This window comes from Rattus norvegicus, chromosome 2, assembly GCF_021556685.1.
Source record: "Rattus norvegicus strain SHRSP/BbbUtx chromosome 2, alternate assembly SHRSP_T2T, whole genome shotgun sequence".
Taxonomy (NCBI): Eukaryota; Metazoa; Chordata; class Mammalia; order Rodentia; family Muridae; genus Rattus; species Rattus norvegicus.
Genome location: NC_141535.1, coordinates 244,649,102 through 244,676,329, shown reverse-complemented (window position 1 = coordinate 244,676,329; position 27,228 = coordinate 244,649,102). Strand labels below are relative to the sequence as shown.

Genomic DNA, 27,228 nt, shown 5'->3' with positions numbered 1-27,228 from the left:
AGTGATGTCCATCATATCTGATACGCATCGCATAAGCTCATGGAGCCGAGGCTGATTATTACAACACCATGAGCTAACAAAGACAGAAGAACGCACTCACCACACCTCCCCATCATCCTATCTACAGCTTGGGACCTTCTTGGGGAATTTATCCACCCCATCTTGCAGTCTTGTGTGTTTTCAAAGACTCATGCTCATAACACAGGAATGAATTTGGAAACACACGTGGTGAAAAGCCTTCAGTGTAAGTAGGGCATCTTCATGTCTGGAGGAGGGGGCGACCCCCAACTTCGAGGATAACGTGTGACCTCTTAGCTACCCTGCTTTTCTGAAGCGGGCGCAGGTGAGGGAAGCCTTGGGAAGGGGAGGGGCTCCCAGTCGTGATGGAGAACAGCTCCCAGCAGCAGCATCTGCTGTGGTGCGTTTTGCTTTCCCCCCCCGGACACTATAGTACTCTCCTCCTTAGAAGAGAAGAGCGTACAACCCACTGCTCTTTGGAAAGAAATGGGTTGAAATCGTATTGAGTAAGCAGATGCACAGGACCATCCAGGACATAACAAAAATGCTCTCGATGAGTTTATGACAGGTTAAAATTTAGCCATATTAGAAATGGAACATGTTAAGAGAAAAAAAATACACCTAAGTTTCTAAGTTGCTTCCCTTGTAGGCGTGTCCCGGAGAATTCTCCTTCCCCTGGCACGCATGGGGAGAGAGCATGAGAGGCACACGCCACAACTCTGCCTTACTTTCAGGAAACTCTTGGCCAACGACACATTTGTTTTCTGTGTTTGTGCCTATGTGTATCTATGTTCTGGCATGTACCTGTTGGGGATTCACATGTATGTGTACATGCATGTAGACACCAAAGGTCACCCTTGGGTGCAGTTCCTAGGGAGCTGTCCACAGTGTTCTGAGGCAGAGTTCGCAGTCTGTGATTGGCTTGGAACTTCCACATATTCTAGGTCCACTATCAAGCTCAGGGTTACACCTCGGGTCACTTCCCTGGCATCGGAATTAGAACATAGGTCCTCACATCTACTTGGTCCACTGGACATCAAGTTTATCTTGATTTACTCAGCATCTTAATAGAAAATGAAAATCAACTAAATGAAAGAAAATCTATTTCGAGGGACAGCTTCTTGAATCCTAACCTGGTCTACTTAGAGTTCTTGGACAGCCAAGGCTGCATAGCAAGTCGATGTCTCAAGAGAAAATGTCTTTTGTAATCCTGGTATTCTGGTTCAGGCCTGTCTTTCCAGAACCCAGGAAGTAGAGGCAGGAGGATTGCTGTAAGTTCAAGGCCACCTGGGTCTACACAATGAGTTCCAAGTTAACCAGGGTTACAAAGTGCCACACTGCCTGAAAAACAAATAGGTCAACAGAAGATTTTGAAGATCAAGTTTGATTAATATAATGAATGCTGAAGAGACATCCTAAATCATGACAGGTGTCAGTCACAGCCAAGATGGGCAGCTCTACTCAAAGGCCTGAATCATGACAGGTGTCAGTCACAGCCAAGATGGGCAGCTCTACTCAAAGGCCTGAATCATGACAGGTGTCAGTCACAGCCAAGATGGCAGCTTTGCTCATATTGTTCTCAGTCTGTTTCCCTCCTGTGGGCTCATCCCCCAGGCCCCTACACCCCAGGCAACAATGCGGAAATACTTCTTCCTTGTAGAAGATGAACCACCAAGGATCACTTCGGTGGGAGATGTCTTGCTTTTCCAGGGACGCCCTTAGACCTGACAAAGCCGGGACAGATGCTGCAGACCACACAACTTCCCCACACACATCAAAGCTGGGTACGGAGATCAAAGGTTACCCCAGTTATAACTTCAAAATGATCGGTCCTTCGGAGCACCTTGTGCAGAGTCACTGCATGGAGAAATCATTTGGTTGTCCAATAGATGTCACCAGACTTTTAACTGTTCCCCAACTGAGTGTCTATAACTAAGTATAATGGCTTGGTGTTGATCAGGTTTGGCAAGAGGAGGAAATGCCCGAAACAAATATAGGTTTGTTGCCATTTTATAAGTCAGCGTTTTAGATCTCAAATAAAATGAAGTGTTTGGTGTGTGTAGTTTTCTTGTTGTTGTTGTCGTGTGTGTGTGTGTGTGTGTGTGTGTGTGTGTGTGTGTGTGTGTGTGTTTGTGTAGGGAGCTGGAGCTCACCAAGTGGGCTAAGCCAGTGAGCTCTGTGTGTGTGCCTGCTTCTGTGTCCTCAGTGCTGGGATTACATGCGTGCATCACCAAGCCTATCCTTTTTAATAGTTTACATTAATCCCAGACTATTAAAGTCCAAGCAAGCACGCCACCCTTCCCCTACTTGTAGGTTTTCTTTACCAGTGGCATAGCTGCCAGAAAGGGATTAGTTAAACATATCTGGTGCTCTTCACCCAAGCAAAAGATTTTAAAAGATGTTTTGATACAGGAAACAAGGTCCAAGGGGTGTATTATTTTTAATGAAAAAAAAAAAAGTAGAGACAATTCAACTGAAGAGAAGAATTTGAAATTAAAATGAAGGTTGATGAATTGGACCAGATAAGCCTTAACAGACACCTCAGGAAATCCAGGCCCCCGATCTAGGAAGAGAGAGGCACCGCTTACTGAGGCAGAACAAAGCCACGTGTAATGTAGAAGCAGCAATGCACTTAACGAAGGAAGCTGAGATCAAAAGACACGGGACGAAGCTAATCCAAGAGATGGGGATGACCGGGTGAGGTAGATCGTGGCCGGCCAACCATGAGTACGTGGTCTCTTCTCTTCCTTTCATCATGGATATATTAGTTTGACAGTTCCTTCAACACAGGGATGCATCCCAGGGACCATTCCAAGTCTTCTGGCAGCGTCGGGCTTCCAATCCTGACTTGGAAGATGTTGCTTATCAGCTCCAGTTCTTCTGCTATTCTTTACAATGGTTCCTGAAGCTCTGAGCATGTGCGCCTCGCCCAGGAAGTCAGAGAGCTAGGCAGGATTGGGTTCAGTAATGCACACAGGAAAGTCTCTAAAGACTCTAGTCATGGTGACACTGTCATCTAACCAACAGCGAAAAGAAGTGGCTAGTAAATCCTTCATCTACAAGCAAAGCCACTGAGGGAAAGCCCTGTTCTCCTTCCGGCACATATTTTTCCACATAAACAACAAACGGTCGGCCCCACGGTTGGCCCTTGAGTTGTTAGTCAGCTGCTGACCTCATAATCTGCACAGCTGTGGCTTCCCAGTGTTGTCATGGAACAGATTGGGATGTCTTAATGGATCACTTTCAGAGGTTACAATTGTCAAGTGAGACCAGCCTGCTGATTCTTATTAGCTAAATTAAGCCGTGTTACAGCAGAACTGGCTAATTCATCCTAATGGCTGGGAAATCCAGTGCAAATTGCCACATTTTACAGAACACATCCAAGGCTTTTTTTTGATGATTTTTAGCTCTGTGCAGGCTGAACCCCAAATATGGTTTTATTGCCCACTTAAGGACCTTGTTGCAATGGACAGTGGAATGGAATCGTGCTGCCCACGTGCATGGTGTTGGTGTCTGAGCAAACAGTGTAACACTCAGTGTGTAATACACACATGTGCATGATTCATGACGATCTTGGAGGACTCAGTCGTGGGTAGTGGCTGAGTAATGGCTGTTGAGCCCTACCAAAAATTGCAAAAAAAAAAAAAAAAAAAAAAAAAAAAAAAAAGATCGTACTCGTCCATGTTGTCTGAAAGAATGTCAGCTTCTAAAGGACATGGTGACACTTTAGACAACACCTGATCCTCAAAGTCACTCTATTGAGCCTTCATTTAAGAAAGTGCTTGTGATGGAACCGGTCTAGAACCTACGTTGAAGCGTCCTAATAGACTCCTCCACTTTGGGTGGGTTTCTAACTCAGTGTCTGGTCTACCTGCTACTCACTGCAGTTTGTCGAGGTGACATTCAAGTTCGTTATCACAAAGTTGTTTGTGTGGCAGTGCGGCAGGTATCCCAGACTAACCTCAGAGTCTCTAGGTCACTGAGGATGACCCTGAACTCATGATCCTCCTGCCTCTGCTTCTCAAATGCTTGCACTGAAGGCATCCATCACCATGCCTGTGGATCCCAGAGGTATTTTTAAAGATATTTCTATTGTATCTGTGCATACATGTATTTTGGAAGTATGCCATGTGCACGCTGCATACCCAACAGAGGCCAAAATCAGGTACAGGACCAGAGATCCAGATGAGTTGAGCCACCATGTGGGCACTGAGCACTGAGTCACTGCTCACAAGGGTGCTGGACCCAGCTCTGTGCAAGAGCAAGAAGCACTTGGAATCTCCGAGCCGCCTCTGCCACCCTGATTGTAATGCTCTAAGGTGTCTCTCAAATGGACCCGTGTGGGTCCAAGAGGTCATGTTTTTTTCTGATTCTTAGTCGTGACAGCTTACACTGATGCCTTTGCCAGCCGTGTACATGCTACCGGAGTAAATAGAGACCAAAGGAAACAAGTTTATCACACGTTGTAACCGTTGACTCCACAGTACTCAGGATGTACAAAAATAAAATGTTTATCAAAGTACTTTAAATGGTAACAAGTCAACCAGGCAAGAGCTGGATGTCCAGAGTAGGCAGATGGACACATTACGGCGTATCTACAGTTGAGCAGTGAGCAGGTACTGAAACCACCTCCGAGGATTATTTATTGACATGGGAAAGATCAACGTGAAAACGAGAGAAAACCACAGCTGCCTGGTTGTGTAAATCTAATTTTTTCAACCTGCCTGCCACAGCCGACATAGAAAAAGGACAATGTGGTGAAATATTTGTGATTATGGTTGAGTGATAGAAATCTGAATAACTGTAATTCTGTCCTCTCAATTTTTCAAGCTCTTCATAGTGAGCCCGGGCTACTTTAGTAATCAAGGTGGGACAGCCATTTACAGCGGCTCGAGTGGATTTGTTAAGAGACACACTGTAGTGGTCTTTACTTTGGGCGTCATCCGCCTGCCTACACTGGAGACAAACTCTCGGTTTGCCTCCCTGGTTTTATTTCTAGAATCCATCGTTTCATCCTAACTGGAGATTGTGCTAGTCTCGAGTGGCTGTGCCGGAAGCTTGACGTTACTCTTGTCTCCTTCCCTAACGTCTGCTTTTCACACCTTCAGTACCTGGACTGATGAAGAATATACCCAGAAGCTGAGGGCTTCTCTGCTTACCCGTATCACTTCTTGTCTTCTCATCACCCTCTCTTCTCCGTGGGAGCAGTCGCTTGCTCTCCCTGTTTTAACCTTCTCTAACCATCTGACTTTCCATGTAACGGACAAAGTTGTTAAGACACAGTTCAGGCCATCCATTTCTCTTTTGTCAAAGCTCTCCACTGCACAGGAAGCCAGAGGACCCAGGGATACACAGCGGTCACCTTTCTGCCCCTAGTGCCTACTTACCGACTGCATGGACTCTGCTGAGTGCTTCATTCTTCCTCACCATCTCAAAGGATTGGCAGTAGCTTCGCTTTTGCCAACCTCACTGGGGTTGGCCTTGGCGATGTCTTTGAGTCATTTCTACCCTGTAATCCTTCTGTTACCTCATTCACACGTTCTCTCAGCAGTGCCTTTCTGGCATTTCTTCCTTGGTCCCAGTGCACACACAGATGCATTCACATGCACACACATGCAGTCACATGCACACAGAGAGGCATTCACATGCAAGCGTGTACCTCCGAAGTTTCCATGTTGTAGAACTTTCTCTTTTGTGAACTGATCGCCTTCTAATGTATTATACAGGATGCTGATGTAATTATCGTGTGCATGTATGAAAGTACAACTTAAATGTGTGTTTCCTTCATCAGAGATGCTTGTGTATGATTTCTTACCTCAGCTCTGACTCTTGGAACTGCACCTGCTGTGCGGTAGGCAACCAGAAACTGCTGGGCAGAGTGCCATCAACAGGAAAGGTGACCAGTCCCAACTGTGTGGTGATTGTCCCAGTGGCATTTCTGAGTTGCTTTACTGATCATTTTTTCCTTACCTTGATTGCCACAGCAGGACTGAACCTACTGATTAGTTGACCTTTCCTCATGATTGCTTTTTTCTTTCCACCTAAATCAACAGTTCTAAACTAAATGGGAAAGTCTATTTTTCCCTAGTATTTGGCTCGATTTTCAGACTCTTTAAAAAAAATTACTTCTTAGAGAGTGTCATGTGTGTTTTGACTGTATTTACCCTGCATCCCCAACTATTCCAAGGTTCACTTCTCTTCCATATCCATCCCTAGCAATGGAGTTAAGAGCAGTTGTTAGTTGCTGAGGAGGGAGAGACCGTTTTCGCTAAGGGTGTAGCCTGGTAAGTCAAGTGAAAGACCACACATCTGACAACACTTGGGTACCACAAATTGGTAGAATTGGAAAAAAAAAGGATATAAAGTGTTAAAACTCTTAATAGATTATTTTAAACCCGTATCTTTCATTTTCTACTTTAATTGAGCCACCAATATGTCACTGTTGACGTCAGAGGCAAGGCATTATCTTACAGGAGTTTACTATCTAGATGGCAGATAGGACAGGAGTAAAGGTGGGGCAGGGCCGTGTCTGAGAGGAGCTGTTCTCCTGTAGGCACAAAATACATTTGGTTTCAAACTCGGGATCAAAAAATGCAATCTTCTAGAAGGTCGACGAAAATCTCCGAAGTGTTTCTTTTTTCTGTTCGGAAGACAGAGTCATGTCTTCCCGTGGGAAAGAAATAGCAAAAGTAGCGTGTGTGGCTATTGTAGAAGCCAAGGAAATGGGATAAAGCTAAGAGCAGTGAGCTCTTTGTGTGAGTGAGAAGATTGACCTTTAGTAGACTAGCAGATGGCTTAGAGGTCAAGGGCGTGTACTGCTCTTGCAGAGGGAGCCTTCACTTGGGTCCCAGTGCCCAGTTCAGGTGGGCCACAACAGCTTTTAAGCACCGAGGGAATCTCTTCCCTCCTTCTGGTCTCCATAGGCATTTGCATGAATATACTCACACATAGAAACACACATACACATAAATAATAAATAATATTATTATTTAAATAAATCTAAAGTAAAGGAGCTCCAGACTTAGAAGACCTGGGCTTAGAAGTTCTAATTTACAGGATCCAGATTTTGAAGGTGTGGTCTTGGCTCCAGCACTGGCACTGGTGTTAGGTACTCTCCCTGACATCAGTGTTTGCTTTGTCAGTCTTTGTCAGTTCCACGCAGAGGTATTCAGCCTCTAAAGACTGTGTGCACGTCTCTCCGTGTTCTCAAGAGAGGCCTTACCTTGTCCACCTAAAGATAATGTAAGCCCAGAGGCACATTAATGACTTGGGGACTTTTAAACGTCAGCATATAAGACTTCAGCTGTCTTAAGTGGGCCTGGGCTGTGTATGTTATTGTCCCCTGCCACCTACCCATGCATACATACCACCAACGTTCAAAACACATGTACCACTGGAGTTCCTTTTATAGCTACCATCCTAGAAATCAACAGTTTTACACTTTCTTATTTCACTGGAAATTATGGGTCTAAATGTATAAAACTCATCATTTAGAGAGGAAAGGAATGGCTGTTTCCCTCCCATAATTTTAAACTGGCATAGAGACGCAGAAAGTCAAATCATCTTTTCAGCAGGATGTGTTTACTTTTCTAATGAAAGCACAGGTCCAATAAAAGCCTCAGCCGTGGCAGAGACTGCGCGGCAGAGTTGTGTCAGAGGTAACTTCATGCTCAGCAGTTCTACATTTCGGCTCCTCAGGAGCTCACGTGACCACACTCTGCACTTCTCTCTCTTTCAGCCTTTGCAGCTGAACTGTAACCATTGTGCCGTCGTGTCGAACTCGGGTCAGATGGTTGGACAGAAGGTGGGGGAAGAGATAGACCGTGCGTCCTGCATCTGGAGAATGAACAATGCCCCCACCAAGGGTTTCGAGGAAGATGTCGGCTACATGACAATGGTCCGAGTGGTGTCACACACCAGCGTCCCTCTCTTGCTGAAAAACCCGGACTATTTTTTCAAGGAGGCGAGCACAACCATTTACGTCATCTGGGGCCCTTTCCGCAACATGAGGAAGGACGGGAACGGGATCGTGTACAACATGCTAAAGAAGACGGTCGACGCCTACCCAGACGCGCAGATCTACGTGACCACGGAGCAGCGGATGACGTACTGCGACGGGGTGTTTAAGGATGAAACTGGGAAAGACAGGTGAGTCCTCTGAAAGGGCTTCGCCGGCCTTTTACTGTCCTTTATGGCGCATCTTAGCCGAGGCCCTTTGCCAGCTATCAAGTGAACACGGGTATTTTTTAAAGCGAGCACTCCGTGTTTTCAGTCATTATGATTACTTCATGAGCCAACAAGGAGGTCCCATTAATTCCGACTACACTGCCTAAGTTCACACCATCTTAATTGGTTTGAAGCTCTGAGAAATGGCGGATAGTCAGTCCTTCAGGATGTCTTCAGATCTCTTCCTGTGGAGCTCAGGTTGATATTGATTAAATCGGATTTCCGGCTTAGAGAAGTCTTTACTACAGAAATAGTCAGGAGTTTCGGGGTTTTAAATGCATAGAAACTGTGGCTCCTCCCCCCACCTCTGAGACCAGAGAGAACAGACCATTGACCTTCTAATGATTGCACAGCTTCTTACCCACCCTGTGTTCTCGGATGCTGCACATTAGTATCCGATACACTGAACAGAACACTGCATTGAAATTATGAATTACTGGGGCTGGGGAGGTGGCTTGATGTTTAAGAGCACTGACTGCTCTTCCAGAGGTCCTGAGTTCAATTCCCAGCAGCCACATGGTGGCTCACAACCATCTGTAATGGGTCACACGCCTTCCTCTGATGTGTCTAAAGGCAGTGACAGTGTACTCAAGACAGATAAACAAAATAAATAAATAAATAAATGAATCTTTTTAAAAGGAAATTGTGTACTACTTAAAAACCATCAGTACTAGGATTCTTAAAGAGGTATGCAGTGTAAATACCCTTCACTCATTTATTGAAAAACCAAACTACCTTTTCTGTTGTGTGTGCGTTCTGTCCTGGACCCTGCCCCCACCCTCTTTGTATAAACCTTCCTCTCCTTCCCCCTTTCCCGATCTTCTTCTTCCTCTCCCTGCTCCTTCATAGCTAAACCTCTCAGGCAGCTCCACCATCTGCTGGTTTCTCCGTCTCTTTGCAAAGACAACCAGTAAAAGCGAGCGAGGCAAAACGACAAACCGATCGATCTGGGCTGATACTCTGCGCTAATACTGAAGCTGAAGAAGATCAGGAAACCTGATCTGCCTGGAGTTTTGAATTATACGTGGAATTTGCTTACTTGTGCAATGCCATGAAGAAGTTGAGCTTCACGTGTAATTGTAGTGCTAACATTCCGATTTCCTTAAGATGCATCCCTGTCTTTTACTACTCAATATCATTGAGTAGGAAGTTGTAACGACTGGGCATGTGCTTGTGGCGAGTTGGGTTCTGCTGTGTCCAGGTGTAATTTTAGTGTAAATTCAGTCTTGGCGGGGAGATTTTTATGGTCTGTTTGTCCAGCTCACTATCCCCCCTTCCACCCAAAAGAGTGCCTTTTTAACTTTCTTAATCAATGGCATCATACACACGAACACACACACACACACACACACACACACACACACACACACACACTCTCCCTCCCTCTCTCCCTCTCCCCTCCCCCTACCCCCTCTTCCTCTTCCCCTCACCCCCTATTCAGGTGGAGCAATGGTCCTATTGATAATGTGGGCTGATTTTCACTTAGCATTTTCTACTTCTGAGCCCTTAAAATGCAACTTTACTCGAAATGCAAAACAGAGCAACACTGTAACGGGGGCCCCCTCTTCTGCAGGAAAAGTCTCAAAGGTTAGATCTAAATTAGTGTGGCATAAGGGCAATTCCAAGCGACGGGCACTGGAGACCTGGTGTTTGCAAGAAGTACACTCTCGTGTAGCACCGCTCTGTACAAACGTGACCATTCTCCAGGGGCTCCTGAACCCCCTGGTCTCTCACTAGCCCCGAGCAATGCAATTAATTAGACGTATTTGGTTTTCCATTACGGCTATCCCTTAGGGTATCCCTCAGTTACGACGATACGCCTGGGGACCATTTCGGGGTATCAGAGAAGAACTTAGTGTGCTATCTGGTCGTGGAGCTCTTGCAAGTTGGGCTTGGCTGCGAGCTTTCAGAGGCACTGTCACAGATGTGAGGTGGTAGAACAATTAGCAAGTCGCATTGGGAGGTGTATTCTGTGTCTATGATGAGAAACGCTGTTTACTGCTGCCTTGGCAAATTTATTTTGCAGATATCTATCGACGAGGTTACCAAAGCTAAGTTTCTTTTAAAGGTCAAATGATTTTATGCTACATTTTCCTTCTTTCTTTCTTCTTTTTCTTTTTCTACTTAATGCCATTTCCCTAGCCACCACAGATGGGAGAATTAAAGTGCACAAGTTCTTTGGGACTCTGTCGAAGGGTTGACAGGTAGAATCAGGCTGCTCAGCTTTTCCTGTTGGCCAGAATGACCTCAAAGGCTTCCATCTCCACTAGGACTTAAATCTGGCCTTGTTTGTACTGAGTATAATGACTTCCGTCGTTCTCTGGCACGCAATGACAAATTTCAGACAATATCTCTGACTACATGGATACACATGTACACAGGTGGAAACCAGAGGTGCACGTGTGGTGTCTTCCTCTGTCACTGTGATGGTTGGTATATGCTTGGCCCAGGGAGTGCCATTAGTAGAGCGAGTAGCCCTGCAGAATAGGTGTGGCCTATTGGAGTAGACGTGTCACTGTGGGTGTGGGCTTTGTCCTAGCTGCTGGAAGTCTGTCTTCCACTAGCAGCCTTCAGATGAAGATAGATGTTGAACCCTCAGTTCCTCCTGCACCATTCCTGCTTGGATGCTACCATGCTCCTGTCCTAACCTTCTGGACCTGTAAGCCAGCCCCAATTAAATGCTGTCCTTATAGGAGTTGCCTTGGTCATGGTGTCTGTTCACAGCAGTAAAACCCTAACTGAGACAGTGACTGTGGACCTTATTGCTTGAGACACGGCCTTTGATTGAGCCAGAGGTTACCATTTCAGTTAAGTTGACCATGCAGTGGCTCACAGGAATCAGTTCTGGGGTTGTAGACACTCAGGGCCATGGCAACATTAGCGTGCATTCTGGAGATGTAAACTGAGGTTTGGGTTTGCAGTAATGGTTCTTTAACATAGCCAAGTTCACAGCTTCAACAATATCTTTTAAAACCTTCTTATAAGAAAAATGCCCCACTCTCGAGCAGAGACTGGTAGTGCCTTCGTCTCTGTAGAGAGCCCTCAGCCTGGGGAATTACTAACCTGTGACCAGTCCTAGTTATGCTGTATCCCCCACACACTGGCTCCTTCCCCAAGCATTATCTTAAGGCAAACCTCACACGTCATGGTTGTATCCCATATTTAAATATCATTGCATGTTTTGAAAAGACAAAAGAAACGCACATCGTATGTGGGAAATGCAGACATGCCCTTTGTAGCACTGTGTGTTTCCTTGGCTTGCGGTGGTCAGTAGTTGTCTCGTACATGTGATTTAAGCATTGGTTCAGATCAGGATTAGAACACGGTTCATGTATGATAATTGCATGATCGATTTCCGATGTGTATATTTACAGATGTGGCTATTTCCCTACCCCACTTCGCATTGAAGAAACCTAGCCACTTGGGTGTCTTACCATCCCGTTAGTTTTGTTAACTTCACCTCGTGTTATTTCTTCGACGTTGACTTAAAGTCATTGAAAACGCCTGGATTCAGGTCCGATTAGTATTTATTCCTTTGCCAAGATCGTCGTGATGCTTGTAAAGGAAGTATACCTCACAGTTTTCTCTTTTTATGGTAGAAAACACTAATGGCAACTGTCTAGAGTCAAGAGCTTATTAGGGCTCCAAAACAGTGGTGTTTTATCTTTTCTTTTTTATAGAGAGAAAGTTGGCTTCATTTGGTTACCGGGAGATAGAAGGCAGCACCAGCCTCTTACTGACTGGTTCTGATGCATCAGTTCCTTGGCATCCTCTGAACTGACTTGCATGTTTATAACTTCTAGTATTTACATGCTGACAGTCAAGTGTGTCTGTGTTTTAGTAATTCAAATTATTTTAGAGCACAGCTTAGGCTCCGAATGTCTTATTTTAGCCATTGGGAGCCTCTTCGCATGGGTTTAGCATGCTTTTGACTCAGTTAGAGGCCATGGGTAGTTTTCCTCCTTTATAGTATTGTTGGGTCTTCTGCTCTTATACACACACACACACACACACACACACACACACACACACACACACCTTCCTGCCTGTATTCAGACATTCGAGAAAGAGCCTTGATTCTGCTGGATGCTAAAAGAACATTACCACAGCACTGTGGCATCCATTGTTACAAGGCTGGGTTTTTCTTTCTTGGCTTTTAGAGTGGGGCAGAGATAGGCTATAACCAATATGCTTTGTGTGTTGACTGTATAAGATCATCATGAGGTTCAAATTTCCATTTTAACTCAGGCCTACAAGACTTTTGTTTTTAACATACACATCTTACAGTGTCTTACAGCTATGCCTTCTGTCTGGCAGGCTGCCAATCAAAGGCCCCAAGAAGAGAAGTGCAGTTACTCATTTGTTCTACCTTACAATTCATAGTAAACTTCAAGTAATGTCGAACTAGCTATGTGATCGTTGCCAGCCTGTTAGGGGAACTGTGCACCGAAGATGTTTAATGCCAGGCATGGGTGCTAAATGTATAAGGCTGCATTCACTTGGTGTGTGCTGGGATGTGCCCCGCAACTTGTAAGTTTCCTCTTAAGTAACTACGAGTGGGTGCTATGTTGTGCACACATAGGCACACACATGAAGGAGTTGGGAGCTAGAGTTCCATTTAAGTCTACTTTTGTCGTAGTACTGTTTCAGTCCGCCACTATTACTGTCAGAATTCATCAGCAAGTATCATTTTTGTCTTGTGTATGTCTGGTGGTTATCAAACTCATGACCTTTGACATGCCGGGCAAACACTGTACCACCGAGACACAACCCCCAATTCATCAGATTCTAATGGAGATATTATGTCTCTGTCGATTTACAGGCCCAAAATGTCAATGTCACTATTTTTTAAGATGACTTAAGATGAAACATTATTAGGTTCAATTTCTTGAAGGAAAATACTCAGTTCCTTTTCTTCAGTCACCAGAATTCTCTTTGAAGAATACAGCCTTGGACTGGTGAGATGGTTCAGTGGATAAAGGTGTCTGCCTTAGAACCAAAGACCAGAGTTTTATCTCTGGGACCCAATGTGTGGAAGGAGTGGATTGATTCTTGACAGTTGTTCCCACATTCTCTGTGGTGCATGTGTGGGTATGAAATGCCACAGCTACCCCAGACCCCAGATAAATGAATGTCAGCTAGGTACATTTTCATTTTCCCAGTGGTTTCCTCTTTCCTGTGAGACTCCTTACTGAGGAAATGTACTGTGGGGGAAACATCGCTCAGATGCTTGCCTTTCTTGGAGCCATGCTAGATTAAACCTTAAGTACATTGAGAGACTTTTTTTTAAACCTAAAGAGAATTAATTCGTTCCTGTGTTAGTTACTGCCTAAAACTCCTTGGCTTGTCTGTCAGTGTGGCCCCGTGGGGGAGCCTAGGAGCCATGGAGAAGACTCTCTGTATGAAGGTGCCAGTTTTCTCTAGAATCCTCTGATTATTGGACAGTGACCAACTTCGTAGATGTTCTTACCGAATGCAATTCTGATAAGCAAGAATTATGAATTCTGAAGACCTTCCTGGCCTCCCAGAAACCTTCGGAGTGAAAGGTTTTTATATTCAAAACGTTCTGAACAAAATGTCTGTTTGCTTCCTTTTTGAATGATTGGTATGCATACGTAACGGTAGCATGCTGGCCGCCGACATTCACCCTAATACATCTTCATATGAAATCCCCCAGGGGTACTGACAGTGGCACATAGTGCCCTCTTCCCAAAGGGTGAGAGTATGTGCTTGGCATGCATAGACACAGGGGGAATCTTGAGTTCCCAGAAGGCCTCGGGCACACGACGAGTGCTGTGCTCTAACCTCTAGCAGGTGGGCGATTGCAGCTTGCTTCCCACTTCAGAAACACGTCGGCAGATGTAGGCACATTATTTAATTAACTAATAATTGAGAAAGCTATAGTCACTAGTAAAAGAGCAAAGCTATTTCTAGGCTGATAAAGGACTCTTAGCTGCCCTAAATAGGTCATAATTAGCTGGCAGCGGTGTGACTCCGCCTTCGGGGATGGGTGAAATTAATGAACGTTAGCTGTGAATGGAACTGTGTTTCATGATGTTGCTGCCTCGAGTAAAAAGGGTGAGGAGAGAGTGAGTCATTTTAAGGGCCATTTAGGAAGCAGAGAACATGGCAGCCACCGCCAGGAAGTACAGAGAGCATGGGACATTGGTTTGTACACATCAAGTTCTCTGCTGACTTTTTTCTGCCAGAGAACTCTGTCATTGGTACTCAGTACCCAGGAGAGAAAGAGAAGCCAGAGATGTACCAGACCTCATTGTCATCCAGTGATGACAGTTCTCTTGTCTAGCCAGGGTCTTAAGGGCAGCATGGGGTTCACTCTTTCTACTGGGTCATTTCTGAAAATTTCTTCTATTCACTCTAGGGATTAAATTGGCTCACATCCCCTTGGGTTTGCAAACTCATAGTAGTTTCTAGGTTGAGTTTTATGTCTCCTCTGAGGATCTGGGGCCCCTGTGAGCTCCCCGTACCACTGCACAAGGCAAATGGCTTTAAAGAACACGATGTAGGAAGGAGAAGAGTCAGAAACAAAGTGTACAAACTGCCTTAGTCAGCCAAAGCCAAAGAAGTGTTGTCCTTGTATGCTGACTCCAGAGACAGGGTTGTCTAGCTGTCCCTAACTCTCAGTAAACAGCTCCTAACCTCAGAAAGACCTGGACCAAGAGAAGCTTGAAAAGTGGAGCAAGCCTTGGAGGGGTGCAGATGGTATTAAAAAATGCTGTTTTCTCTTTTCGTCCTTTTGAAGATTGTCACTGAAAATGCACCAAAGCACCTTTTCCTCTGTAAGTGGAGTTAATGGCCCTTCCCCAGCTGACTTCTTTGGCAGGAACACTGAGTTCATACAACTGTTGTGGGCAGACCTGTTGGACTCCCAAGTCACAGAAGTATAATAAGGCACCTAGGACTGTGGCTTCGTGCTAACAAGCATCCAGGCACAGAGAGCTTCTGCCTTCCCATTGTTAAGCGGCCTGTATAGAGCCTCTGTAATGTGCAGATGTTGGAGATTAAAATCCTATGATTAACATCTCTTAATAACAACAGCATAAGACAGACGTTTATGATGTGCCAACTTCTGCGTATTATACACACACACACACACACACACACACACACACACACACACACGATGAGAGAGAGGGAGAGTGAGGAGAGAGAGACATACAGACAGAGTTGGGTGGAGAGTTTTTGCTATGCAGAAAGTTCCAGTAGACAGTTGCACTGAATCTCCCTTTTGCATAGCGACTTCTGAGCACTGCATAGGCAGTGCCTGCGTGGATCAGGACACCGTGCAAACCATGTCTAGAACTGAGCTTTTCAGTCCTTCTCTAAAGGGTACCATTAAGGGGGAGTTAAGATCTGTGAGCTGAAAAACAGTCTCTTTCTCTGTGTTGTCTTAGAAATAGAGTGGAGGACTGAGGAGATGGCTCAGTCATTAGGAGCATGGGCTGCTATTGCAGAGAATGTGAGTTCAGTTCCCAGCATTCATGTCAGACAGCTCTCAACCCTGTAATGTCTGCTTCAGGGGGATCCAATGTCTCTGTTTGCCACAGTCGTCTGCCTCTGTGCATGTGCCCCCACCTACAGGCACACACAATTTAAAGTAAAATAAATCTTTAAGAAAGGAACAAAATCAGGGTTGTTTTTGTTTGTTTGGTTTGGTTTGTTTTGGTTTTTTTTTTTACACTTAATCTTGTGAGGTGAGTGCTGCTGGGCAGCATCCACAGAGTTCTAGCATGCAGATGGCCTCTGTGTGGGGTGCTTCTTTCTGCAAACCTTTCTCCCTAGCTGAGGAAAAGTGTCCACTTAATTAGAGTTCTCGGTGTAGCTCTTTTCCTTAATACAGAGTATGTTGAGTCGTCAGAGTCCACTCCAGAGTTCAGTGTACATCCAGTTGATTGCTGATGGTGGAGATCCAGTGCCAGGTTCTAGAGTTTGCACTTTCCATGAGGGCGGAAGCTCAATTGATCCTGCTCATCTGAGGAGGCCACTTTAAATTGTGCTATTTTGATTGCCTTGCGAGAAGGACAGATAGTATCTCATTCAAAGATAAAGAATAACCGTTTCCCAAATAACCTTGGTAATCTGTAGTCAGATCCCAAGTCTGTGACCCTGTCTTACACAGGGGGACTTCTGTGATGCATACTCTGTATCCTTTGTCCACCTCCACAGGACAGTGTAGTGAAGCCTGTTCTGTCTCAGTAGTAAGAATGTGCGGTTTACCACGTGCCATATGCCTTTCAGCTAAGGGACCCTCCTGTCAGGGCTCCTTCAGTTCTCCTCAGTGATGGCCCAGTTTCCCATCATCTCCACTGCTGTGCCTACAGTGTCTTATTTCCTGCCTCCCACACAGGTGACTGACTACCCAGCCGCCCTGCCTTTGTGCTTCTGCAGAGATGTTTCCTGTGTGATTGGCCCTTGCATCCTCAAGCACGTGGACACAGGCCCTGCTTCATCACCTAGTCAAGTGCCACCTCTTTCGTGAAGCCTTTTGCAACATGCCCAGATAGATCGTGTATTTGCTCTGAAAACCTGTGGCTTGCGTTTTTATAGAAACCATCACTTCCTATCACACACACCATTGCTGCTTAAGTCTAAGTGCATCAGGTGTTCCAGGAACACCTTGAAAGGCTCCTATGTATTTGTTTCCCCAAGCACCATAGACTGCTTGACTTAATAGTCACCCAGTAAATATTTAATGGATGAATAAATGAATACAAATCCTACCCAATATGTTTTTGAGTTCAAAAAAAAATCTTTTTGTGGGCTAGATAGAACTTAGTGGCAGAGAGTTTGCCTGTCGTGTTCAAGGCCCTAGGTTCAATGCCCATTACTGAAAAAAAAAAAACAACTTAGAAATCCCTTTGTTTTTTTATGAAATACTGGTGAATTTCGGAGCAGTTTTATTTCGTATAGGTGCCTCACAGCAATGTCGAACGGATAAATTGTAGGGCTGGATTCTGATAGAAAAGTCTCTACAGTTCTGTTCAGAGAGACCACCCATGCTGTCTTAGCCAAAGGTTGGCAAATCTGATACCTTTTCCAGGGTTTTCATGGCTGGGTGCTGGGTTTGTAATAAGTCCCTGACAGATCCATTCTTCAAAGTCAGGCTTCTATTTTAGTTTCTCAACAGCGGTCAAGCAGGTTCCAAAATTTTGCTCACAATTCTCTTAGCTGCCAGTTGCCTCGTGAACAGACCAACCAGAGAACCTGAACCCAATACTCGATCCTCAGGAATCAAATATCACAGTCACCCAGAGTAGAAACCAAAGACCCAAGCAGAGGACTACACACACACACACACACACACACACACACACACACACACACACAATTTTCTTCTTTACAGTGGGGACACTTTAAATAATTTCATGATGAGTCCAGAGAAGAGAAAAGACGGCAGTCATATCTTTCAGTCCTCTGCATTGATGGCTTTTGTGTCCTACTCTTGAAGGGCAATGATGGTAAACCTTTTTTATTAAATACGATTCAGACCACACCCCTCTTTGGTCAAACCCTGTGATAGCCCTCTGCTTTCATATTTTAAAAACTGAATTCATACCTTCATATCTCACCTTACTGCTTTTCGTTTTAATGTAGTTGGGACAAAGCTAAGCAGGTCTGCAACTTGCCAGGTAGCCCAGATGCCCTTGTCCTTGTTCTCTTTCTTCTGTGTCCTATGTGGTCTGTAATCACACATGGGTGTCACCGCTGCACTTGGTGTATGGGGCACAAGGATCAAGGCCAGGGTCTCCATGTGTGCTCGACAAGTCCTCCATTCCAGCCGTGGAGCCACATCCTCAGTCCAGGCAGGCTTTCCTGGTGGGACCTGGTCCCTTATTTCCTCTCCAAGCTTTGTATGACTTAACCCTTGTTCTCTTTGCTTTGTCGCCCTAGACACTCGGCATGCTTGTTTTGGATCCCTTAGCTCTAGCTCACTGCCAGGATACTCTTCCTCCCTCAGTGAGCTGATCCCAGCGCCTGAAACAAACATTGACCTCTAGGCTGGGCTCTACATCCAACTCTTACCTTGTCCCACATTTCCTTACTTTACATCATGGCCTTTTAAATCTACAGTGTTCTACATCTGTTTACTTCCTCGCTTGTTTCTTTTGTGTGTATCTTCTACTAGGACATACGTTCCCTAACGGAAGGGCTCCTTATTTTGCACACTAATACGGATCAAGGACCTCAAATAATGCAGGTTATGCAATAAATAATCAATTTTTTGGGTGGTGAATGACCCGGAGTTGGCAGAGATTTGGGAGATCTTGTAAGAGCAGTTTTACAGGGTCTCTCAAGTAGCTGGGAAAGAAAGCAAGAGCTGCATGCTTTCAAACATGTCTGAAAGCAGTGGGTTCCATCCTGCGGAGACTGCTAGTTTGAAAATGCTAGGGTTGGAGTTGTGTTATTCAAAAATCCCCACCCTTTTCCCTAATTAGCTGCTCTGACCGATTTTCATTCCCTAATATATGGTCTTGTAGTTAAAACGTCATTGGCCGGATTGGGTAACTGACTTGCTCTCCAGGAAGAACAGCAACATTCTCTTCCTGAGTTGGGGGAACAGCGGTTCTGAAGTGTGAGCCTACCTCAGGCTCACCTGGGAGCTGACTGAATGCACAGTGCTGGGCTCCTGCTAGAGGGCCCTGCTTGACGTTTCTGGACTACACCTCAATGTAAGAGCTCTGTCTTTCTCGGAAACGGCCAGGTTATTCTGCGCAGGTCCTAGGTCCACACTGAGAGGGTCTGCTCGGAGAAAGTGACATTTGGTTGTTTTACCTATATTTAGCCACAATTTAGCTGTAGTACCTACCAGGGTTATAAAAAGCCCCTTGCCGTTGGTGTAGTGTTGTGTACATGTCTAGGATGCTTTTCTCTGGTACTTGAGTGGTAGGGGAAGATTCAGCTCGGTGTGCAATGCCTGCGGAGCGTTGTCATTCCTTCCGTCACTGTCTTAAGCTCGAGTCCCTCTGCAGCCCTGCCAGACGTTGTCGCTCATTAGTGTGTAAGATACAGCACTTTATCACCATAGAGAGATGATCACTCTGTCCTGGTCCCCGAGTGAAGCTCGAACATGTGGGTGTGTGTTGAGTCTACTCTCGCTTTCCAGTTGGGCTCATCAGGTACATTTCCCTAACAGTGCATGAGCTCAGTCGTGTCCTCGCTGCCCTGCACTACCTTCAGGTTACATCCCTCTGGAGTTCCGTTTTTACCACTGTTTGAACACCGTGCTCATCACTCTGCTGGTGTGTAATTTCTCTGTCGCTTGAATTATCCACACGAGGTGGTTACCTTGCATGTATGCCCATGATTTAAGGGGCTGAATCACACCTCCTTGTCTGGTTCATTCAGCCCCACGAGTAGCCTGTCATTAGGACAGCAAATTCAAGCATTGTTTCCATTTACCATGTCTCCACCACCACCACCACCACCCCCCGTGCCAAAGGTGGAGGAAGGAAGCATGTCAATGCGTATTATTTTTAAAGGTTGAGGGAGACACTGGCACAAAGATGGGCAGCCTCTTCTAGAAACTACGAGACTGTGTGAGGTAGAGAACTGGGTAGAATTTAGTATCCGGGGGAAATATATATATATATATATATATATATATATATATATATATATATATATTATTCAATAGGTAGGAATAGAAAATTATTTCTCATTAAAGAGAGACGCTGTACTGGATACCTCAGACGAAGGCATAGATGGGTGTGTGTTGCTGTCTCCTGTCCTGAGCAGGTCATTCAGTGGTCCTGGAAAGGCTCCTACACGGTTCCCTTGAGTTTTTATTGATTAGGCATATGATAGGATGTAGTGGTATTTTCTAGAGAGGTGGATGGTCTGTTATGGTAGTTCTTTTTGTTGAGAGCCCCATTAAATCTTTATGAACCAAGTTGTGCCTGCCATTGAACTGAAATGAGTGTTCCAGCCTGGCTGTTCATCGCAGAGGAGCCCACACAAACTCTGCAGGTAAGCATGATGAACCAGGTGTAGCTTCTGATCCAAGGTCGTTTCCCCAACACATTCATCTTGGCTTGCCTTTTCTTTTCCTTTTCTTTTCCCTGTAGCTGTGATAAAAAAAATCCTTCTGCAAAAGCAACTTATGAGGGAAAGGTCTTGGTTTAGCTCATCGTTCAAGCCACACTTGGTCATGGCATCAGTAAATTGAAGCATCTGGTCACACTACAGCCACAGTCAGAAGAACAAAAAGCAGTGGCTGTCACAGGCTGGAGCCTAGCTTGCTTTCCCGACTTTTATACAGACCAGAATCCCAGGCGGGGCCTGCTGTCACCCACAATATTCAGGTCTTTCTACTTAGTGCAATCGAGATAACACCTCCCACCCCAAGCACGCTCTTGTCTCAGATGATACTAGATTTTTGCCAGATTGACAGTTGACACCACCTGCAACCCTGTTCTGTTTCTGTTGCATTTGCCCTCATTGGACGGGCTTTCTGTTGCGTTTGCCCTCATTGGGCGGGCTTTCTGTTGCGTTTGCCCTCATTGGACGGGCTTTCTGTTGCGTTTGCCCTCATTGGACGAGCTTGCTGTTGTGTTTGCCCTCATTGGACGAACTTTCTGTTGCGTTTGCCCTCATTGGGCGGGTTTGCTGTTGTGTTTGCCCTCATTGGGCGGGCTTTCTCTTGCATTCGCCCTCACTGGACTGACTGGACCATATTTCTTCCATCAGTGAATGAAGCATGGCAGCTCACTTGCTTGTGCTTCACCGAGATTGTGGTGACTCTACCGCTTTCCTTCTCTTGGCCTGCAATAGGACTCATGCAATAGCTCAGCATCCTACCTGAATAAGGGGAAAGCATAAACCGCTTGCAGCTCTGTCACCTGGGAGCAAATATAGAAAGAATCAGAAGACCAGAAACTGCCGTAAAACTGGCATGCCCTACTTCCTGAGCAGGTGGATGCTTGATGGGCAGAGAGTTTCTGGTGTTTTTGCTGCCAAGCACAATGTGGGTGTTCAATAAATATTAAATAATAAGAAGAATTTCCTAATTACGACGAACATTTTTCTCTATTAAGCAGATGGTGCTCTATAGGGGCTGACCATTATTTATAAGTTGTGACACAAGGTGCTGGCAATTGTGTGCGAAATGTGGCTCTCGCTTCAGTTGCTGATTACACGCGGCAGCAAAGTTTTGTGTCAAACGGCTTGATCAATATTAGTTAATGTTTTTGATTAAAAAGGAAAAACTGTGACTAGAGAGATGGACTTTTTTTTGTCCGTGTCTGTAATCCTGCCATCGTGATGACTAATAGAGGCTTCAGCCGTAAAGTCATCCCTTGTAATGGGATATAAAAGGCATCTGAGCAGTCAGCCGGGTGCAAGCTGCAAGACTCATCCTCCCAGCCTTCCACGGGAGTTTTCCTTTCAAGTCCTTGGACTGTCTCTGTGGACGCTAAGGCTAGATGCACACACCTCTCTGATATTCTCATGGCTCAGAGCCATAGCCGAAACCTCACTGGGACTAAGGAGAGCTAATTAGGTGTTCCCAAAATACACATCATTTTATGATTTTGCCCATCACCGTGATGAAAATAACAGTCTAATTCCGTCAAGTCATGTAAATTACAGCGAGGGGGACATGCGAGGCGGCAATCCTCCCTTTTTTGGAGATGTTAACTTGGTTGTCAGCACATCACCATGCCCAGAAATCATAAACCAGAGGCACAACTGTGTAGCGCAAGTGAGGTTGGCGATCATGTGTGGCTGCCATTTCTAAAGTGTGCTTCCATAAAAGGCCTATGCAAATGCGAGCATTCAAGAATTTAAACCAAGCAGCATCCGTTAGTTGAGGCAGCTGCATGGCTTCTCATCATAGATGGAAAGCACCCTGTTTACTCACGCACCCAGCCTCCCCCCACCCACCCACACACTCCTCCTAAGCTCCACTACTAAGGAAGGGCGTTCCTTGGGGTTGGAGCTAGGCAGCTCAGAGAGTAGCTTCATTCATGCCTTCTGCAAATGGCTTCCGAGAGAGCGCGCATGCGCATATTCCCCAGGCGATAAGTAGGTGTCAGACTTGTCCAGATGCCGAGAAGCTGCTGATGTCCTAGACGCCTTCTCTGGCTGAGGCTCTGGCATGTGTTGGCAGGTTCTCTGCATCCGGTCTCACCCTCCTTGTTTTTAATATTTATAAATAACACTCATCGGGATGTCAATGGGAAGGGAATGAAAGTAGCTGAGAAACCCGGCCAAGGCCAAGCAAATCCCAGTGTGAGTTAAAAAGATGCTGACCTCGAGCATGTGCAGCGAGCCGAGGTGGGTTCTCAGGGCAAAAACATAAGTCTTATACTGAAGTCCGGGCTCTACCTCACTGATAGGCAACCCGTGGGTGGAGATTGCATCTGGATTCCCTACAGACCTGTTAGGAAATCAAGACCGTGTACTTCTGAAGCCTGGAGTCTGCCCAGAGAACGAGCTCATAAATGTGTTAGCTTAAGTAAAGCTTATGTTAATGCACACGAATCATGTTCCTATTTTGAAAAGCACAGACCCCATAATTCAATACTTCGGGAGTACCTCCAGAGAGGTGCAGGATTTTTCTCCTTCATTTATTTCTCTTAGGTCTTAACTCAAATGTCACCTTGTCAGAGAACCCTTCCCTGCCTGGCAACACCTCCTACCGCCCCTCCCTGACCTGGGCCCCACACTCCATTTTCCTGATGTCGTTTACTGCCATGTGATATGTTACAATTTCCTCTTACCGTGTGAGATTTAGGCATGGACTTGAGGCTCTACCCTGTCCTTCAAAGGGAGCCTAACACACAGCATCACCCAGCTGGTGAGTGGATGCCATGTGGCTTTCAGTGATGCTTTCCCATTAACACTAGACGCAGCGTTAGTTAACCAGGCTGTCTTAGGATCAGATCTCTCATGCCTCGTCCCTGAAACTCTTCAGGCTGAAAGGCATACCCTGCAGTGTGCCTTGGCATGACTTCACCGTAGTGAACGTTATGCTTTGGAAGGTGTGATCTGTGAGAAATGACATATTTGTTAGCTAGCATTTAATTGGTTTCTCTGTTTTCCTAAGTCTGAGACAAATATAATTTCCGTCAGAAATCCTGGTAATTGGGGAGCCCGTATTGAAGTGATATAGCTCGCTCTGTGCAAAAGCCTGGAAAGCCAACGTTCCAGTAAGGTTCTGTATTGGGGGCGAGGGACTATTCCTGCTCAGCTTTCTGAGATTTCATATACAGCCCAAGAATCTCCATTAACAAGTCTAGCGGGCGAGGGAGGTGGAGGGGAAGCTAAAATGAGCCCAGCATATTTATTTTATGGGCAGGAGAACCTAAGATCAAAGCAAATTCAGTGACTTTCCCAGGATTCCGTGCACTCCGTGGGGCTCTCCTCCAGGGACCTCTGCCAGGCTGGTGTGCCGCTCGCCTCGCCGGCTGCTGCAGCCTCCCAACACTGATGTGAACATGCACTGCAGAGCCTCTCAGGGTGTTTTGTGGTCCGCCGCTATCTTGTGAAGAATCTCCCACGGCCTCTCAGCCTGAAGAGTCTCAGGGACTCGAACCTGGGGCTCTGATCTGTCCATTCTGTGGCATGCCTTCTACATCAGTTTGAGTATGTTGTTCTGGAAACGGGGGAAAAGGCAGAAGTTTAAATCATGTTATCAAATAATTCTAGGGCATACCTTCTGAGCACATGGAACGGGGGCTTTCCTTAGGGAAGGACACTGGCCACTCAAAAACCTACTTAGATGGGGGATGGGGGTGAGGGAGTAGGGTGGGGAGTCTGCTTGAGTTTTTATCCACTTGACACAGGCTGGGTCATCTGGGAAGTAGGAACCTCACTCGAGGTCATGAGGAGTTGCCTGTATCTGAACTGGCCTGTGGGGCATTTATTTGATTAATAATTGATAGGGAGGGACCAGCCTGTTGAGGGCATTGCCACCTCTCGCCTCTCGGCAAGTGGCCCTGGATTTTGAAAGAAAGCAGCCTGAGGAATCTATGGAAAGAGTATAAGCCTTAAGAAGAGTAGCAGGGTACCACTGTGGCTTCTGTCTCTGCTCCTGCTTGAGTTCCTATCCTGGCTTTCCTCAGTGACCAACTGTTACTGGTTGTGTGTGTGTGTGTGTGTGTGTGTGTGTGTGTGTGTGTGTGTGTACAGGCATGCACACGTCAAATGATCACCTTTCTTCCCAGGCTGCTTTGGATCAAGATGAGAAAGGAGACTAGGGCACTTGGACATGAGGGTGCATAAGATAAGCCCCTTTGAAAACTTGAATTTAAACCTTCCCGGTTTGAATCCCCTGTCTCCCCAGAAACCTTGTAAAGTATCCAAGGAGCTTCTGTATCTGAACCATTAGTCTCTAGTTAGTGACACTGTGTGTGAATGTTATGGGGCCTTAAGAAGGCCCCAACTTCCTGAAGTACTTCACTGAGGACAGACAGGCCTTGAGAGCTTACACCCTCCTTCTACTTCCTGCTTCCTGTGCGTAGATGGAAATGTAATCATCTATTTCCTGCTTCTGCTGCCTTCCGTACCTTCCTGATATTAAGGGACACCGTGGGTCTGGAACTGTAAGCTAAGATGAGCGCTGTCATTGGTAACTTGGTTTTAGTCATGGTTGAATCACGACAGTAGAAACTGATACATAATCCTGTTGCATTTAGGGGACACAGTTTCACAAGGCCGCAGTGGACCTTACAACCAAGGAGTGCAGCTAGAAGTACCAGGTGTCAACAGGCTGGGCTGCTAGCCCCTGATCTGTCTCCCAGAACAAAAGCAGTGGTCTTGTCCCCATGGCGACCATCTACCATCACACCTTCCTTCGCTTTAAGGAGCTTCCCTCACTCTTCACCATCCTCAGGGGTGAATCACTGTACACCAGCCTTCTGCTTCTTCAACACACAACCCCAAAGTTGAACCGTTGAAAAATCTCCCCAGAAATGGCTCTGTGGTTTTTTTAAAATTTAATTCCCTGCATGATAAAAACTGTTTAAGACATATTTCAAAGCCCAGGCTATTGAATATTTTATATGGGAAACTGTCTTGGGAGGAGTTGAGGACTTAAGGCCACAAAAGGAAAAAAAATGAGGGAAAATAGACTGGAAGAAAGCTTGTAAATCAAAGTTTCTCATAGAGAACGTCATCTCTTGCTTCTTCTTGTCCACTGTGCCACCTCCTCAGGTGCCCACTGCGGCATGCCGGTCATTCTGTGTATATTCCATGTCTGTCCCTGTGGTCTGCCTTGTGGCCATTGTATTGATTCCGACGCTGTGGTCCTCATCGGCACAGGAAGTGGGAGCATTAATAACTTGGTCTCTGTGGGCAGATCATAAAAGGAAACCTTATGAGTAACTGCCCACTAATGGGGAAACTGAAAATATGCCTTGAATAATAACGGCCGTGGCGTAACCATTAAAATTATAATTATGTCACAAAGGAAGAACTCATTTGGTATTAGTTTATCTTTGCATAATGTTAATAGCTAATGAAAGTGTGACAATGACATCTAATTAGGCTTAACAACATCTCTGCACTTCTTACACGTGGGCTATATTTTGCTTACAATCATGTGTTGGGGACATTAGCGCGGCAAGGTCTATCTCTGGTAGAAAGCTTGCAAGGTTAAGACTCAGTCTTGTGAGAAATTGGTCTTGTGATGAATGGGATGACCGCTCGGGCTGGACCCCGGATCTCTGTACCGAGAGAAGCACTGGAGGAGGCTTTGCTCTCCAAAGCTGGGATGGAGATGTCACCTCCAACCTTGACAGTGGACCCGGAGGCCGCAGTGTCTACACCAGCCTGTTTTGCCTGCAGAAACGCTTTTCTGGCAGCTGCCTTTAACAGCCTTGTTTCTCTGTCCTCCTCAAGCATCCATCTTTCCCGCTGTGGTGTTTGCTCCTTGGATGGACTTGGTTTGGGTGGCTATTTTTTATATATGATTCTTGCTATTCCCCCTCCCCCTGCCACTGTTCTGCATAGCACCCAGTGTACACTAGGTTTTCGGCAAACATTTCACAAGCACTTGGAAGCAATAATCAAAGCCTTCTTGTGACTGCTGGAATGTGCCCTAGCTGCGTTTTTACACCGTGGTAAAAGTTTTCTGAGCCTCTCTTTTCTTACAGGGGGATTGTAAAACCGCTTGGCAGAATCAGGCCCCCCCGTCCCCTCTGCCCTGAACTCCAAGACCTTCTCCTGGGGGAAGTGCCACTTAAGCAGTGAATTTACTACACACAAGCAGGGATCAGTAACAGCCCTGCCAGCCCTCTCCTACTGACGACTGCCCGCTCAAGCCCCTTGAGAAGGACATTTTCCCTGACTGACTCCACTGCTGGTGATGTGTAGCGAACTCCAGAAGTAAAAGCAGGGGAATACAGGCTGTTAGCCTCCACCTCACAGCTCTGGAAGCCTGGGAAGGTGGCTTCATTTCCATTGCAATGTATGTGAAGAGCTGCGGTTGCCATATTTGGTGAATCTTTAAAAAAGACAAAAACAAAACAAAACCAAATAACAGGCTGTAGGGATACTATTAAAATGAAGACTACACTTTGGTTAAGAAATAACAAGTGAAATTTCAGGCAAATTCACCTAATTTTTTAAGGCCTCTTAATATAGGGCTTTAAACAAATTTATCACAGATTCTCGCACTGCCTGTCTCTCGCGTTTTTGTTTTGTGCTGTGTTGGTTTGGTTTGGTTTGGTTTTCTTTCTCAAATACAACACACAGATTTCTGTTCAGTCAGTTTTTCCCTATTTCAGACCACAGTCTTCTCATCTACGCAGGAAGAACAGCAAAGGTAGCGGGGCGTTCAAGTAGAATTAGAAGCCCACTGGTCTTTAGCGTGTTCTGTGTATTAAGGCTCTGCTTTTGTATCTTAAAGATGTCAAGATTGACCACAAAATTCAGCATATGACAGAGAAGAATGCCAGGCATCCCCTGCCCTCATGCGTGCTTGGTTCCCCACCCCCAGGCTGTGCACAACCCCTGCTGTGA

At 45.7% G+C, this 27,228-nt stretch overlaps 1 protein-coding gene across 6 annotated transcripts in view; it reads left to right on the top strand.

Moving 5' to 3' along the window:
• Nucleotides 1–27,228, top strand: part of St6galnac3 (ST6 N-acetylgalactosaminide alpha-2,6-sialyltransferase 3) — a 519,650-nt gene that overhangs the window by 292,320 nt on the left and 200,102 nt on the right. For all 6 annotated transcript variants that reach the window (XR_015661775.1, XR_015661776.1, NM_019123.2 and 3 more), the window contains 1 exon segment: nt 7,757–8,166. Coding sequence is in view for 4 of the 6 variants with exons in the window: in NM_019123.2 (NP_061996.2) it covers nt 7,757–8,166 (410 nt within the window). In the remaining 2 variants the exon portion in view is untranslated.